General features: G+C 40.0%; 1 protein-coding gene across 9 annotated transcripts in view; it reads left to right on the top strand.

Annotated features, from left to right (window-relative positions):
• Window positions 1-17388, top strand: part of AGTPBP1 (ATP/GTP binding carboxypeptidase 1) — an 89833-nt gene that overhangs the window by 61450 nt on the left and 10995 nt on the right. For 7 of the 9 annotated variants that reach the window (XM_075410571.1, XM_075410576.1, XM_075410578.1 and 4 more), the window contains one exon: window positions 5768-6675. The exons of 1 other annotated variant lie outside the window; for it this stretch is intronic. In XM_075410571.1, the coding sequence (XP_075266686.1) occupies window positions 5768-5945 (178 nt within the window). In that variant the 3' untranslated portion in view covers window positions 5946-6675. Of the gene's footprint in view, window positions 1-5767; window positions 6676-17388 lie in introns of those variants that run through there. One more of the 9 variants, XM_075410579.1, reaches the window with a different exon arrangement.

A 17388-nucleotide genomic window follows, 5' to 3' on the forward strand; every position in this document is an offset into this window, starting at 1 on the left:
CTTAATTTGCTTCCCCCTTAGTAACTCTCCAGCTTTGCCCAGACATTCGCATACTTCTAATTTCCTTCACCTGGGAGTAAAAGTTTTGTTCCTTCCTACTCTCCTACAGCGTTTGATCTTTTCTTGGCCTTTCTTCAGGTACTTCAGGTGTACAATGTAGTTAAAAAGAAGGCATCTTATACTGCAACTTTTGTCCTGTCTGTCCCTTTCAGAAGGTTGGAAGAAACAGCTATCAAAGACGAGACCCGGAATTTCACTGGTAGGCGTGGTGGCAGCACCCATGCACCAACACCCTCCTCTGGCCTAAGTGAAACTAATTGCTTTTAATTCTGTATAGACTGTAGCATCAAAGTACTGTTTGTCTTCTCTGTGGCAAAATAAGGAAACTACTAATACAGAGAGGAAAAAAAAGAAGTATGATGAACAGGTTATGTATTCTTCATACCATTTTTCAAGCTTTTCTTCCACTCCTGGTAGTATGATCCAGATATTAGCATGGGCTACGGTCAGTGATTGTTGAGTCCAACTATTTTAATCCAGTTTTGAGCTTCACAAAATGTATTTCAGGGTGACAGCACAAAGAAAGTGTAGAGATTACTTTTAATTAGCTGTGGAGTGAAACTTTGTAAGTCTAAGTGATGATATTTGAAAACAAGATTTAAATGCGATTTGAATAACCTGCTTCCTATGGTTTAGAAAAGACTTGGACATGTTGTTCTCCACTGTAGCCTTGGAAATTCCGTTGAGGAAATACTGTTACCACTTGGGAAGAACACATAGGTGAAGAGCTCCTGAAGGAGACGGCACGTGTAGCTGCATGCGTAATGTGGCTTACTGTAGCGGCGTTGCTGATCCCTAGAAGAGAATGTAGATACTAAAGGGAAATTAAAAGGAAAAGTATGGAGAAATGATTCCTTTGTGATGCTTTCTGATTCTCTGTCTCCTCTAGAATTTTCCCCTCCCTGGCAATGGAATGTGAAAAGGCATCATTATTTCTCCAGATTTTTCTCTCGTTCCTTTGCCAACTCCCCAAGTAGCTGCAACCCTCTGTAGTTTGGCAGTGAATTTTTCATAATTTTTTCTTCCAAAGTTTTAAAATGTATACAGTTCCGCTGTAGTCTCAGAAAACTGCTGATCTCCATGGGTGTGAAATTAGTAATGGTTGTGTCTGGCTTGTGGATTAACTTTTTTGTAATTGAGTCATATGAATAATGAAAAATCCAAGTATATCTTTTGAGGGACAAATAAAATTTTAGTTTGAAAAAATGTACCATGTTAGTGAATAGGTTTATTTTTTAATATGTTTGGAGCATTAATGTAGATAAGAAAAAACATAGTAAGATATTGTCATTAAAAAAATAGTAGTTAAAATACGTTTTAGAAAGAAGTTGTGTTCATTCCTAAATTCAGTGTATTCAGTGGGAGGCGATGTAGAAAATACACTTTTTTTTGAATGAAAGGAGTATTCTTATAAGTTCTTCATACACATGAAGACCACAGTATTGTGTCAGGTGTATTAATCAGGTATTTAGGACTTCGTCTTTTTACCCATAAAATATTGTTTAAGTAAAATCTACAAAATTTCAGGTTTTCTTATAGTACTCTCTTTAAACTGCTGTGACTTCAAAGAAAATACACAGATTATGACATCCCTTACATTACAGAACTGTAGCTGTGTGATAAACAACCTCTGCTAACCTGAGAGAAATAATGGTTTCCTTTTAAAAGGAAAAGCAGGAGTTGTAGGGGTGGAGGAAGAGGGATTATTGAGCAAGTTAATTAGAAACAGCCCAAGGGAAAGTTAGGAAATTAAAACCCATAGAATCAGCATGACGGCAGCTAAAAATACATTGTCACAAGATATGCTGAGGGTGGGGAGCGGCAGGAAGGCAAATAAAGAATTTGATTAAACAGCAAGAAATTTTTTCAGGTGTTTTGATTTCTACATTTCTTGTGACCCAGCCTCAGTAAAACCGTGGAGGAATAATTACACTTTGCGGATTTATGCTAACCTTTAGAATAAAGATTGCTGGAAAGTTAAATGTCCAAGGTTAATGTTTGCTACATCAGAAGAAAACACGCCATGGGAAAGCAAATGTGTGTGAGTGGTGTGTGACACGGGTTTTGCCTTTGAATGTAGAAAGTACTCGGATATCATTTTATAAGGAATGAAGACTCAAGAAAGGGAAAGTGAAAAAAATCATCTTAATAAATATAATCATAGTATTTATTTTCAGTAATAAATGATTGAGAAGTCATGGTGCATTGTCCTGGATGCTAATAGAAAGCTAAGATTATTATGAAGCAGATTTCAGCACCAGTTTATACGTTGAAGTTTATGTAGTTTTGAAAGTAAGATCTGTTAATCTATTCTAATGCTTTTTACTTAATAAAGTAGTATATAATGTTGATTTTTAATATTTCATTAAATGGCAAATGTCAACAAAAAGCTTCCCTCAGTTTTGGATGAGAATTTTGAGTCCACACATGCCAGAGCAAATGTCTAAAATATGTTACATCAGACACCCTGACTTTAAGACTGTGCACAGTAGCTGAATTTGTGGAAGTTAGGGGCATGCCTACGTGCTTACACATACATGAAGAAGTAAAATAAATCTATACAACTACAGCAAAAGTGTATATGGAGTACATATACCTGTGTGTTTTCCAAGACAATATAAAATAGGACATGGTTTGTGAACTGACAGGCCTCTTCAAAGATGTGAACTGTGTGGTTTGCTTGTGTGTCCAGTTCTGTCAGTTCTATGTGAGTGTTAGTTTCCAAATAATGACACTTAACTAAAGCGAGTGGATAGACTTTTTTAAAGAGCTTTACTATTTTGTATTATACCTCAGTAACATTACTTTTTAGAAGTGCCTAATGTAATGCATTAACATCCCATTGCCAGTGGTTAATAAAATGTTTGTTGTTAACATAGCTCATAGTAGTTTTCTCTTTCAGTATTCAGAATTATTAGTTAATATTGGGCCAACATTCTGATTTAACGGCTCCATTTCCTGTGAATTGAATTACACAGTCTGTCCTACAATGGTGGTGTGGATTCCTTGCATACAGAAGCTAACAAGTCAGTATGTGTGTTAAGTGATGAGACGCAGAAGCTGCAAAAAAGCTGTGTGCTTGTTGTAATGCAGTACATTTGGTGAAGTTCCTTTCATTATGTACTTTAAATAAATGAAACATTGAACTTTTTCCCCCCCAACTTTTTTTTCTTTAGAAGAAGTATTGATAGGTAGTGACTTCCTAAGGCAGAAAGCGTCATAGGGCAAAAGCACAAAAAAATTGTATTGCCTTGCTGGTGCTTTCACAGGTTCTTCATGCAAAGCATGTATTCTTATGGTATGTTGGGTTCCCCACCTGTAAAACGAAAGAGGCATCTTAGCAAAGTTGCTGGTTATTTTCCTCACTGTTTTGTCTCTCCTGAATAGAAACAATTTTGTTTTAAACACCCAGTTCATTAAACAACATAGTTGCAGCTTAAATAACCTTTAAAAATACTTAGTTTTGTGGAGCATTCGTTTTTGCATGACTGAATGAGTATGAGCTTGTTTAGTAAACCATGGTACAGATTGTTTTAAATTTTAGTAAACCATGATACAGATTGTTTTAAATTTAAATCCAGAGACTGGATTTGGGAGGAACAACCCCATGCATCAGTACAGGCTTGGGGCGGACCTGCTGGAGAGCAGCTCTGCGGAGAGGGACCTGGGTGTCCTGGTGGACGACAGGTTAATCATGAGCCAGCAGTGGGCCCTGGCTGCCAAGAAGGCCAGTGGGATCCTGGGGTGCATCAAGAGGAGTGTGGCCAGCAGGTCGAGGGAGGTTCTCCTTCCCCTCTACACTGCCCTAGTGAGGCCTCATCAGGAGTACTCTGTCTAGTTCTGGGCTCCCCACTTCAAGAAAGATGAGGAGCTACTGGAGAGAGTCCAGCAGAGGGCTACAAGGATGGTGAGGGGACTGGAACATCTCTTCTACAAGGAGAGGCTGAGGGAGCTGGGCTTGTTCAGCCTGAAGAAGAGAAGGCTGAGAGGGGACCTTATAAATGCTTACAAATACCTGAAGGGTGGGTGTCAAGAGGATGGGGCCAAGCTCTTTTCAGTGGTGCCCAGTGACAGGACAAGGGGCAATGGGCACAAAGTGAAGCACAGGAAGTTCCGTCTGAACATGAGGAAGAACTTCTTCCCTCTGAGGGTGACGGAGCACTGGAACAGGCTGCCCAGGGAGGTTGTGGAGTCTCCTTCTCTGGAGATATTCAAGACCCGCCTGGACAAGGTCCTGTGCAGCCTGCTGTAGGTGACTCTGCTTCGGCAGGAGGGTTGGACTAGATGACCCACAGAGGTCCCTTCCAACCCCTATCTTTCTGTGATTCTGTGACTGTGACTGAATTTAATTTTGACTATTTTGTGTCTTCTGTGCTTTTTTTCCTAAGCTAAGGCTAACAATTCTTATCATTTGTTTATCTCCCAATGTTTGAATTAACTGTCAACAGCACAAAATATTACGGTGTGTAGTGTGTTGTTGAGGCTACAGGTAGAGGAAAATACTGTGAAATTTACTTATATTGAATAGAGATTGCATTGCAGATTTCAGGCGGTCCACTTAAGCTCCTGAAAGACCTTTCGAAAGAAGCAGTGATTAATCCTTTTAATTATAAAGCCACAGGCAAGGCAGGCTGTTGTGTGCCTTAAGACAATATTCATCAAAATTAATATGCAGGCATTTCTACAAGTACCGTATGATCTTTCTCAGTAAGAACATTTTCACTGTTTTGTATGAGTTCTGTATGATTTGATTGTTAGGTAAAATGCATTACCAAACCTTTTTAGCACTTCATCTGAGTATAAAATTACTTGGCGATATATTTAGGAATACCTAGTGCTTCTAAGCATGTACCTTTTTTATGTCCCAAGGGAGGTTGTAAACCTGAGTCTGGAAAGCACTTTTTTTCCCTCCTTTTTTTTTTCCCCCTGCCTCTCCTCTGTGCTCGGGAGGTGAGAGGATGAGAAAGTTGTATTTTAACGTTTCTCCAGTTAACACTAAAGGTGTTAGTCTTCTTATTCTTGGAGGCCACTAGTTAAGGGCATAGACCGTTCTGTGGGCCGTGACTCAGATCCTTAAATCCACTGCCTCTAAGTCGCAAGGCCTAACGTGCAAATTTTAGGTTTTAACCACGTGTAAGCATGTGATGACTTGATGTGAGTCAAGTGGTTCGTATAGGAATTTAATCTTAGTTGTATGTGTAAATGTGCCTCCTTCTTTTGTCATCTCTGATACATACAGTGTAATTGTTCATGATGCTTTTCAGTAAAATGTGTTTTAATAAAATACAGAGGTTTCCGAATTGAAATTTTAGACTTTCATCTGCTTTTTAGTTTGCTTATGCCTTATAGCAAGTGCTGTTTCTTTATGTAGTTGTACCTTCTGCAACAACTTCTGATACTGCTATAATTATATGAAGTTGATACAGGCTGTTAGTGTAGGTCTGTAATGTGTAGCTGACTTGTCACAGCACATTTGGATCATGAGTTGTGTGTGACTGACTAGTTAGTTCAGGGTCTTACAAACATGGTTTTGGCTCCCAGTTGTTTTACATGCAATTAAAAAATCCATATTATTTCAGGCAAACTGGCCCTTTCCTGAGGTAATTCTTGGATTATTGTATGTCGGGATAGGGACAGGGCATGGTCTGAAAGTCTTGTTCCAGGTAAAACTTTTAACGTGATTCATGCAACTTCTTGTTTGTTGTAGCCCCACTACATATGTTTTGGATGAAGATGAGCCTCGCTTCCTCGAAGAAGTTGATTACAGTGCAGAGAGTAATGATGATCAAGACATTGAATTAGCTGATAATGAAGGTGATTACGAGGCAACTAATCAAGAAGATGCACTTTCAGACTCAGATTCAACAAGGGTACTCCTATCTTGAACTGTCTTTGCAGCCAGTACTAGGAAATTAAGTATCCTGGATTTTCATAGTCAAATACTTGCTCAATTTGTCTACCAAGGGGATAAGCTTAAGCAACCACAAATAACAGGGCCTGCCTAGCTCAAGGACAGTAAATATTTCTGCTTTCTGATAAATTGGCATTTGTTCTATTTAAGGAGTTCTGTGTTTTCTTTTAGCACTGAATAGATAAGTTTATTTACCATTTCATTTTCTACTAAATAGCACCGCATGGCATTTTGTGTCCTTAAACCCTGTCTTCAGAAGAATGAATTATAATCTGTGGTGTTTCAGAGTACAGAAACTAATTCTTTGTGGTACGGTTCTTTGAGCTGCTTCCTGAATAATATGTATGTACAGATTTTCTAAATTAATTTGTGTACGTGTGTGTATATGCGCGTGCGTATACTGAGGTGAAGAGGTTATTTTTCAACATTATTTCAAAGATACTTGATTGTGTTTGGAGTAATGTAGTGCCTGCTCTGGAACCATTCAATAATTACTAAATTAAAAGTGAAAAAGTGATGTATGAATTGTTGCACTTGTTTATTGCTTCTGAGGAATGTATGGTTTTGCCACAGTACTAGTTGAAAATATGTGTCGTCTGTTCACAGTTCAGGAATTTTGCACAGTGGCCAATGCAGCCTGTTCTACAAGAACTATACACTTGTATAAAACTCTTTCCCATAAAATAGGCGTGGTTTAATATGAAGAGGTTTTGGGTTTTTTTTACGTGTACGTGACTACAAGAAGTGATTAGATATGTACACTGTATGTACGTTCAGGTACCCAGGTGCTCAGTTTTTCTTGTTGAATATACACATAGTTAAAAAGAGTTCACTTTGCTAGGGGCACATTAGCTATATATACAATTCATAATGCTTTAAGAGGAAAGATGCATTTTGGTTTAAACATCTTTTGCCTTGTCTCAATGCAGTGTTAACCCTGCTCTGAGAAGGGGATTGGATTGCAAATTCCTGAGGTCTCTTCCAGCCTGAGTAGTTGTGATTCTGTATTCTTCATGTTTAAAGTCAAGCTGTCAGACATTGGATTTACACTTGTTCATCTTCTCCTGTCATCTGCTAATTCTTATGGCCTCTTGCCTGTGCTTAGAAGAAGATCGAATAGAGAAATGAAGTTGTACCCTGTTGTTTACAGAACTGACATGTTTTGCAATGAAAAATATTTTTCCAAAATTATTTTTACTTCATGCGACCTAATTGTGGCATTCATTTTCTGCTGCATGTGCTAGGGCTTGAAGAACATGAAGAACAGCACTTCTGAGTTACAGCAGGTTTTTAACTGGTGAGAACTGCGTATATGTCTACTGTTGCAAATAAAACTGTTTTGGAGAGGAAGGGTGCCTTTGGTAGAAGGATAAAAAAAAATTGAAGAGAATTAACTATAGCAATGATTCTCAGTCAGGAGATGGATTTTTGCCAGGATCTGCTGTTTCAAATGCAGTGTTGTTTGGTGGTGCCTGTCCATACCATCCTGATTTTGAAACTGGGGGAGGGTTTTTGGTCCCTGCTGATATGCTACTGTATTTTTGTTTAAGGCTTAAATTTGTATTAGTAATCATGCAGTTTTGAGGTGTAAGAGTAGAATGGAAACATTTACATTCTTGTCCCTTGATAAATTTCCCTCTCTAGCGAAAATTAGCGTTCCTTGTGTTCTGTGAACTACATACTGCAAATAAGGAAGTTTATTTAATATCCTGTTGAAGAGGAGCCATCTGCGTTGAAACTGTAGGGGAATTTGGGAATCTGCCAAACGGGACGATTAATCTTGCCACAATGTTTAAACTGTCTTTATGTCATCCCAACGAGAGAGTGCAGAATGCTCATATTGCTGTGTCAGTCTTACACTAGTTATCTGCATAAATAGGTCTTCATCCTCAATGACTCTTACTTCAGTATTTTATATAAATAATTTGACTTCAATTTCAGGTGATGCAGGATGGCACAGGTTGATTAACCCCATTGTGCATTTCGCCTTGGTTTTCGTATGAATCTGTGTTAATCCTGAAGCACCGTTGTCATACTACAGGCAAGACTAGAAATGTACTTCATCCATTCAGAAAGAATTGTGGCTTAGTAGTACAAAGTCGTCTCTTCATACAGAGTAAATACGCATGTGTGTTCTTCTCATGTCTCCTACAGCTTTTAGTCTGTGCAAAGGAGGAGTCATTCATGACTTCTATAATGGCTCAGGATAACCAGCACTTTACTAAAAGAATAATGTTGTGTTTATACGTTAGATTCCTAATGCACTTATGCATTAGGTTAGGTGTATGCATTTGATTAGATGAGATGTCTGTCTGGCAGTTGTGGGTCTGAACTTCTACCAATGCAGTTCCAATGCAAGAGTGAAACTTCGTCATTACCTTACACGTTGTTGAAAATGCGAAGGCCATTACTGCTTACATGTTTTGCGGCACTGCTTGGTGTGCCTTCTGAAAGGCAGAGTCTCCATTCGTGCTCACAGGGATGCCCGTTCTTGGATAGAGCTGCCACAGTGGTAGATGCTTCACGCTGTTATCCCCTTTTATCTGTTTTGGTGGGAAGTCCGGTGTTCAGCTGAAAATGGAATAGCTGAGGCTTGAGCACACGCTCCATTGTGTTACTGTGGCACCACCCCAAACAAGTGGGCAGAATGGATAGCAAAGAATGGCAGCTTCTTGAACTGTCACAAATCAGTCATCTAGCACGGCCTGCCCCAGACAGTTGACTGTCTTTATTTTAGGCGTTGGCATTCCAATGCGTATCTGATTTTAAAAGATGCTCTTTAAGCATGACTGTTTCTGTGTAGGAAAAGAAGATACTCTTAAATCTTTTTTCCAGTAATAACATCAAAAAAGATTATAAACAATAATTCCATCCGTGTTATTTACTGTCTTGCTTCTGAAGAATTGCTGGATGATCAGTTGCTTTATTCCCTTTCCAGGTATAATTCAAGTTGCAGCACAAATTTTAGTATTGTGTCTTCACTGGTGACGTCCCCTGGTGTAATGTAACTTAGAGCCAAGACTGTAGTTTGTGCCAAAATCTTGCGTGGTAGTTTTTGGAGGTGGATTGTTTTGTCAGCCTCAATTCTCAGAGAGAACTGGTTAGAATCTCAAAGATGACCAGTAGTAGTAAACACTGTTCACAAAATGCAAAAATTCAACGTTTCAGATAGTTTTCTGTTGTAATGCTGTGATAGTTATAATTGTTGCAGTGTTATGCATGCCCCAAATAACAATACTTATTAATAAAAATACATAATAAAGAATTAATTACAATCACTTTGCTTCCCTATTATTGGTTAGAAATGTTTAAAGGATTTCTCATCATAGCATTTGCAACAGTGTACCTACATATAAGAACTGGGGTGTGCTTAGCATTTAACAAATGAGGATATTTTTGTTCACCATCAAGTTAAAGTCAGTGTGCTGCGGACTGAAGAGTACCATTTGCATATTAATAGATTGAATTATAACTTTCTTAAAAAGCTTAATATTCATCATTGTATGTAAAACTTACGAAGACTTTGGATGAGCCACAATGAAGGCCATTGCGGAGCACACGGAAGAGTCTTTTGGCAAGAATCTTTCCCTCCTGTGCAGCTAACTGACGGTTCACCTGATGTAGGAAAGGCACAGATTTATTCTTCAGTAAGTTATCCCTTTACAGTGCAACTCACACTGCAGTTGAAGACTAAGTTATTCTTACTATTTGTATTTTTGCCGTACCAATTTTAAAATCTGAGCCAAGTTTTTGAGGGAAAGCTTAAAAGCAGATCTTCTGATTGTATGGAGGTGTCTGAAAAGAGCAAGTGATTACTAGGAATCATCAGTGTTACTTTTGCAAATACATATGCAGTTTACCTAACTACATGTGCCATGTTAGTTTAAGTTCAACAACTTTCTTCACAAGCTCTGTTGTCCAAACTGTTGTAGGGTGTAGAAGAGTCACAGCGACTCTTAAATTTGTCTAAGGATGTATTTCTTTGATCTTAATGTTTCTAAGGTTGTCAGGATGTAAACCATTTGAGATGTGACCTTGCATCTTATTTGCTTAAATAAACTAACTGGAGATTGCTTTGAAAGAAGGTCTTCAAAATATGAAGTGCTGAACAGCTTGGACACCTAGTAAAGGATACATTATCTTAAATTATGGATGGCTTGGCTATTTTTAGTAGTATCATATAGAGAATTTGTTTAATTCCTGTAAAATACTTCAGAACTATGAGCACACCCCCTTAGTTCTTCTCTTATTAGAAAAAGTTAGGTGCAATTATTTTTTTTTTTTTTTTGTAAAAAAGCATAATATTGTTACTACAGCTTTTGAACCAGTTCAAAAAGAATCATTGCTGCAAATTACGGGTTTAGCAACAAAGGAAACAGCACACCATAGGATCTGTTGATCCAAATTATGTGGTTACCAAATGCCAACCAGCTGCTGGTTTTTGATGCCTGTGCAGCATTCTTACCATGAGATGTTTTTGCTTAGTGTGTGCCCTTCTTTCTTGGAATGGGGTTATGTAGCATGCATCATTTTTCATGGCAGATTGGAAGAATACGTACTTACGCTAGCAGCACTACACAGCACTACTGTAGTTTTTCACTGGGCTAAATGCTAAATAATGAAACAACCTGACTAACAAAATTCCACAATACTAAGTCCATACATGAAACACCGCTGTTAATGTGGAGTGGGGAGGTTGACTTACAGTGACCTGAAATAGGACTCTTTTTCACACTGTCACTCCAGACTTGCAAAGGTAAGATAATAAACATACCAAAGAATGTCCACAATTCACTACAGACTAAGAACTTTTTTCAAAACCCCAGACTACACTTACCCATCTTTTGTCCCACTCACTTCAAAAGAAAAAGGTCTAGATTCGCTTGTTGTGTATTTAGAGAATAAATCTATCACTCAATTCTTCTATTTTTTTCCCCTGGAAAAGGCAACTGGAGTCTAAAATGATGTAATACTATTGTAGAAGCCTTCATACAGCTTAATCTGCATGAGGTGTCTCAGTTTAAGGTAAATTCTAAGATTATTAGAGAAGCTGTTAAAGTCATAATGAGGTTTGCGACAGAACATGTAGGTTCGTGGCCCAGGAATGGCCAAGGCAAGGGTTAGCTTTTACAGAACAACAGTCTTGCTTCCCCTCAAACCTGAGAACAAGACAAAGGTTATTTGCCTTCCAGACCGCTGGGGGGGGCGGTGTAGGCTGAAGCCAAAACCCAGGTCATGCAGACCATGTTTTATTTACAGCTTGCAGTTTTCTTACATTTAACCCGAGCACCTGAAACAGCCCTGGGAGGCTACTGGCTTTTGGAGTTCAATTGCTTTGCCCTGGGGTGGTCTTTCATCAGCTGATGGGTTGCAGACCGCTCTCCTTAGCAAGGCTCACGTAGCTTTTCAGAACTGTTGTCTCCTTTGGCTGATCATTGAGGAAACATGAACTACTCTTAGATGGCAGCATGGTATTTGTGCTCATTTCGTTCCGAAAAGAAAATGAACATGATAATATTTCGGCATAATCCATACTTGAAGCACAGAGTAAGGAAGACATGTGTTCTTTGATATTTTGTATGATACTTGCTTAATTGTACCATATTTACATGAATGTTGCTAATGATACAAGCAGTCCAGCAGACCCCACAGATTAAGATGGCTTAGTTGTACGTTTTATGAAGACAGACTGGAATGAGGTCTTTCTCACAAACCCTCAGCCAACCGTCTGCCTTAATACTTGGCTTTCATCCATCATCGCACTTAATTTGATTTAGTACAATACACTACCAAATGAAAAATCCTAAACTGGGTCAGACGGTATTCCAAAATAATGTATGCCTGGGGTTTTTTGTCCTGTGAAGAGCGATGAAAACAGATTCTCTGCAACAGTCGTGCTGCTGTTACAGCTTGTGTACAATCACAAAAGGGACAAGTTCAGATGAGATAGATCTTGTGCATGTGTACGCTTGCACACTAGCTCAATTAAATCCACATCTGCTTTAGGTTACTTTGTTCTTCTAAAGCATCTCGTCTGGTCAAACCAGTCCTTTAGCATAAGTGATTTTTCCCTCTTCCTTTGGGTTTGACCTCGCTGTTGACAAAAGTTTTCTGTTGTGAATCACATCAGTCGGAATTGCTTTAAAACTGCTGTTATCAAATGTACACCTTGAGTGCGTTCCGGAATGAAAGAAGGTGCCCCAAGTTATATGTTTAAATACAGTAGCTCGTTACTCAGTATGTCAGCTACTAGTTCCTTTTGTCCAAAGACTGAATATCTGGAACAGAAGTAGACTATATTTCAAAAGAACAATTTTTTGGATGTGTGTTACTGGAATGAGTGAATTCAGGAAGATTTTAACTATACAAATCCCTTTATGCTAAGCAGCTGGACACAAATTTTAACAGGGAAGTAAATAAAATCTGATGTACTCGAGCAGGAGTGGCTTCTGGTCAGCTAATTCTGTAACAAAGCCGAGTCACTTGGTGTTTCCTCTCACACAGTTTCTTATGCTGAGGAGAAAATTCTGTTATTCACAGTAGGGGAAGAAGCCTTAACATTGTTTACCTGGCTGCGTCTGCCTCACAGACCTTTGAGATTTGTGGGCAGATTCTCCTCTGCCCTGTGGTACGTGGAGAGGGAGGGAAGGATAAATTACAGCTTGCCAATCTTAAGGGTCACGTAGGCTAGAGCTGAAGACCGACCACCCTTGTCCGCGACTTGTCCGCTGTGGCAAGATGGCTGTGGGCGAAGCACCTATGGGCAAAGAAAGAAAATGGAAGATGGACATGGGAAATAGCTATTTTGTTTCTAGCCTATGGACAGCAGAGCCAAAGGGGGCCAGAACTCCTTGGCAGCCTGCGAAACTCCCTCTCCTCGGTCCCTGCCTTGAGCTTCCCCCCATATCATTGCGAGGACTGGCTGGGTGCTGGGGGCCCCGATGGAGCACTGGGGCCAGGCCACCGGCACAACCCAGAGCATCCCTGCGGCGGAACGAAAGGCAACGCTGGGTGTGGAGCAGGGTTGTTGCGATGGCATCACTGGTGGGTCGAGGATTCAAGAAGACACCAGCCTAGAAATCTCAAGGGAAAACTAGAGGGCAGCTGGGTGGGAATCACTGGGATGAGCCGCTAGTGCCAGTGTGTGCGTGGTGGGTGTCTCGCAGCAGGGCTGAGCACTCCACCGGAGCCCACCCTGCCTGTGGGACCGACTCCTGCATGGCCTCCAGAGCCTTGCTAGGGTGGTCAGCGTGCTGGGGCTTTGCAGACCAGCTCGCCAAATCCCACCTGCCTTTTGTGCATGCCAGCCAGTGAGCAAGGGCTTTACGATTTTATGTTGTGTATATACCTCGCTTGCAGCATCTCTTTGCACTCAGAGTAAGACGCGTGAACAAACGGGCCCAAAAGAAGGGTCATGGCACGTCTTGCAATCGCCAATCAACCTGCTTGGGCGAATCATACCAAATTTTGGCCCTTCAGGAACACAGCTGCCAGTCCACAGAAGCAGGATCCTTGGGTGTGTGGTTCTGTGAGCAGGAGGGCCAGGGATTCCAAGTAATTGCATGTTTCTAGGTTAAGACTTGCATTTTCCATTTCTCACATTCTCCCCCCCCCCATATTCATACAGATCTGTAATTATTGCCAACTAGATCATTAACACCTCTTTGTGAGAAAACAATTTTGTTCTACAAAAATGGGACATAAGCATTGCCTTACAATTTAAAATCATCACCTTAAAACCAGGATCCACCAACAAAGTTATCCCTGTTAAATTTAGTGATTTACTCCACAAGGATTTGTGCTCACCTTTAGAGGTGCTTATATGGATGGAATAATATAAATGGAGTACTTCAAGAAAACTTTAGAAATATTTGTCAGGTTTGAGGGTGGAAAGAACGTATCTGAGACCCCAGCTTTACATCCGGGAGGCCTTATGTGTTGATTGAGCACTGGGGTTTGCAGGAAGAGACATTTAAGCCACATGTGTCTGCTGGAGGCTGAGTAACTCTCAGGAAATTTGGAAAGGCATTTTCTCATTCCCAGCTGAAAGGCTTTATATGCCTCTAAGTGCTAAGGATTTAAACTATACCAAAAGAGGAAGAGAAGAGGTTATGGTACTGCAAACTAAGGAGATGGCAAAGAGGTTTCAAATAGCTCAGATGTACTTATTTTCAATGCCTCAAAAAAAAGAGGGGGACTGGGACATGACACAGTTGAAGTACAAATTCAATATTATTTCTGCAGTCACTCAAACTCTGAATTTCTAAAATTCAGGTTCTCAATTTTTAAGCTAATTAATTTTCAGTATTGACTAGATAGGAAAGAAGCTTTTTTTGGTATACTGACAGAAGAAGTTGTACTGTTTCCTACCAAAGACCACCTGCCACTTCCAGGCTAGAGCCATATATAGCATGAACCCAACCCCATTCTTTCTTCTTCATTTTAGTGGTATCCGTTAAAGCTTCATTCATAATGTGGGTCCATACTGTGAAAGAAATGTACCATTTTCCAACCCAAGGTTTGTAAATTGGAAAGGGCAGTTATATTACATCATGTAAGGATATAAAATATTGATTGCTATAATAAAAGCTGTGATGACTGGTAGTACACTTAGAATGCATTGCCTGATAGTATTACATACGTAAAAGATTCACATCCCCACATAATGCCAGTTATTAGAATAATCCCTTGAGAAAGCTTGTAAAGAGGTGAAAAAGCAGTCCATATGGCATTCAGCAGCGTAACATGTCTCAAAGCTGCAAGACTGTTCTGAGGAGAAGCTGTATCTTATTTTTACACAGAGTTCCTGTTTATGCATCTTAAATTTCATTATTTTCATCATACACATCTGGCTGCCAGCTAATAACTTACAACCAAATAAACAGTGGAAGACTGCACACCATATCTGTAGAAGTGTTGGAGCAGAAAAGCAAACGTCACTCCTTGTTTACAGGCAGGAGCCTTTCCAGGCAGCCCTATGAGTGGCAACTAAAGGTCATTTTTACACTGTGTTTCCCTGGTGACTGCTCTTCTGAGTGAGGGTCTCTAATGATGACGCAGGCCTTGGCCTAATGAAGTGGTGAAAGAGATGTCTTTCACTAGGTATTGACCATGAAATGCTCCCAGGAACCATTAAAATAATGTTTCCCTGTACTTTCTTCCTCTGGTTTGTTTTGATTTATGCTGTTGTCTTTTATTTATATGATAGTCAGTGACTAACCTATGAATGAGATGATAGTATAGAATAAATATCCAGTGTGTTTCTATATCCTGGCACAATTTCCAGGTTAACCATTTTCTTTCCTCACAGACTGGAAAAGATGCAGGACCTGTGCTGCAGAAGTAGGGAAAGGGTTTGTAACCTCATCTCTGCCATCAGCCAGTGTTGACAGCTCTAGAAAAGACGGGAGGACCCATTTATTAGCTCATCTAGCCAAATCCAAACTATCCCTAGCAGCCAGAAATTGTTTAAAAATCCTGCAGCAAAAGAGGTTTCCTTTCCCCCTTCATTAACTGACTGTACTTATCCAGTGCATGCAGATGTCACTGTTTTCGATATTGTTTACTACCTTCACTTAAATGAAGCGCTGTGACAGTTTCATCCCTGTGAAAGTCTCATGCTACAGTTTTTCTGTCCTATTCAATATTACCTGTGTGCTGTGTCTGAGACCATAGATGGCCACAGTCCACATCTTGTATTTCTAGGTGGAAATGGCTACAGTCACGAGTCAGTGACAAACCAGGGTGCCTGTTAAGACTTAATAGGTGTGCTAATGATGACATTAAACTATCCTTGTGAATTCACAGCTAACATGTAGGAGTCTGAGCAGGAAAGGCAGGACAGAAGCACTCGAATAGTCTGACCTCCAAGCTGGCAGCAATGCTCTTGTGGGAAAGAAATGACAACACCACAAATCTTCTGCCCTTCCCTCCTGTCTGTGCAAACACCTGAAAGTTCTGCGAGTTTCCAGTTTTGGGGAAACCTCAAAGATCTGCATTATTCCATTTTTTTGTAACTTTTGGGACAGTGGCATGAGACCGTGCAGTAAATTTTCAAAAGAGATTATTTCAGAGCAGTTTCTAAATATGATTCATATGATTTACTTGAAAATTAGCATAGACTTTACAGATGTTCAGGACAAGAGTCACCATTACATCTTACTTTCATTAATGCTGCTTAAAGAAAGGGTCATCAAGCAGCTCCTGTCTCAGGCTGGTCAGTGGTGGCTGAGAGAGCAATGCTTGTAGTTCAGCCCTGAGTTAGACTCTGAGAACTGCTGAATCCTGAGGAAACTTCTTGAATTGTGAATTACTTCTTATGGCTGACGAGGAAAATTCCCATTTTTTACTTCTGGTGCATCTAGCGGTTGACATCTAGTACTTGATCTCACTTTGTTTTTGCCTCCTTACAGTTCAGAAATCACTACAGAGAAGTCATCCTTCAATCTTTTCTTTGCTGAAGCAAGCGGACTGCACTTCTTTGGCCTGCTTTCCTGTAAAGCATCTGCCTAAACTTGGATTCATTCTTACAGCTTTTTCTGAGTGGTCCCTGGGTCACTGTTCAGCAGTTGTCATCAGAGACCATACGGTAACCCGGCGCTGCACACACGGATTCCCTGTTGCTGCGGACAGCATTACACCACTTTTCCCACTTCTATTAACCCGTCTCCTGGCCATACATCCAAGTATATCTTGGCCTTTGTGGTGAGAATTCGCATAGTTCATCTGCCTTGACTCAAAACTCTTTGCCTGTCTTACTGTTCTCCAAAACTGTAGTCACTATTCCAGAACAGTTTTCTATTTTTCGGATGTCTGACCTTGAAATTCTGTGCAGAAAAACTTGTGAGTTCAGCTAATCTTGCAATTTACTCTGTGTTCAGCTGGTAAGCACACTCCTTTTGGAGAATATGATCTCTGTTTTTCTTGCAAAAAGTAGAGACTTATATGCAGATCTTTAATTTAAATGAAACTTAAAAAACTCCCTAAGCATAATTTACCGTTTCAAAATACACCTGTTTAAAATTCAATGTAAACTTAAGACAATCTAAATTTAAGCAGATTGTAGAAGCAATTTAAAAATTTGGCTCAAACTTATTTTAATATTTAATGCCCATGAAAATTATGGACTTGTGATGTGGAAAGGAGTTAGTACGTCATAAGTGAGCCCAATGTAGCTAGGAAGGGCTCCTCGCTGTCGACCGTGGGAGTTGTCTGGCAAATGAAGAACAGATCAATCACCAAAAAAGTCACAGTGGTTAATACCAGCCTAGAGATCTAGATTTGGTGTCCACTGCTGCCTCTGCTTCATGGAGTTAGTCAGGTCCCTGCTCCTGGCTTCTCAGTGGCTGGCAAATGTCAGTTTCTGAAAGCCTGACTCGAGACCACCAAAACATTTGCCGAAGATGGTGGGAGCTGGT

The sequence above is a fragment of the Opisthocomus hoazin genome, chromosome Z (genome assembly GCF_030867145.1).
Source record: "Opisthocomus hoazin isolate bOpiHoa1 chromosome Z, bOpiHoa1.hap1, whole genome shotgun sequence".
In the NCBI taxonomy this organism is placed as follows: Eukaryota; Metazoa; Chordata; class Aves; order Opisthocomiformes; family Opisthocomidae; genus Opisthocomus; species Opisthocomus hoazin.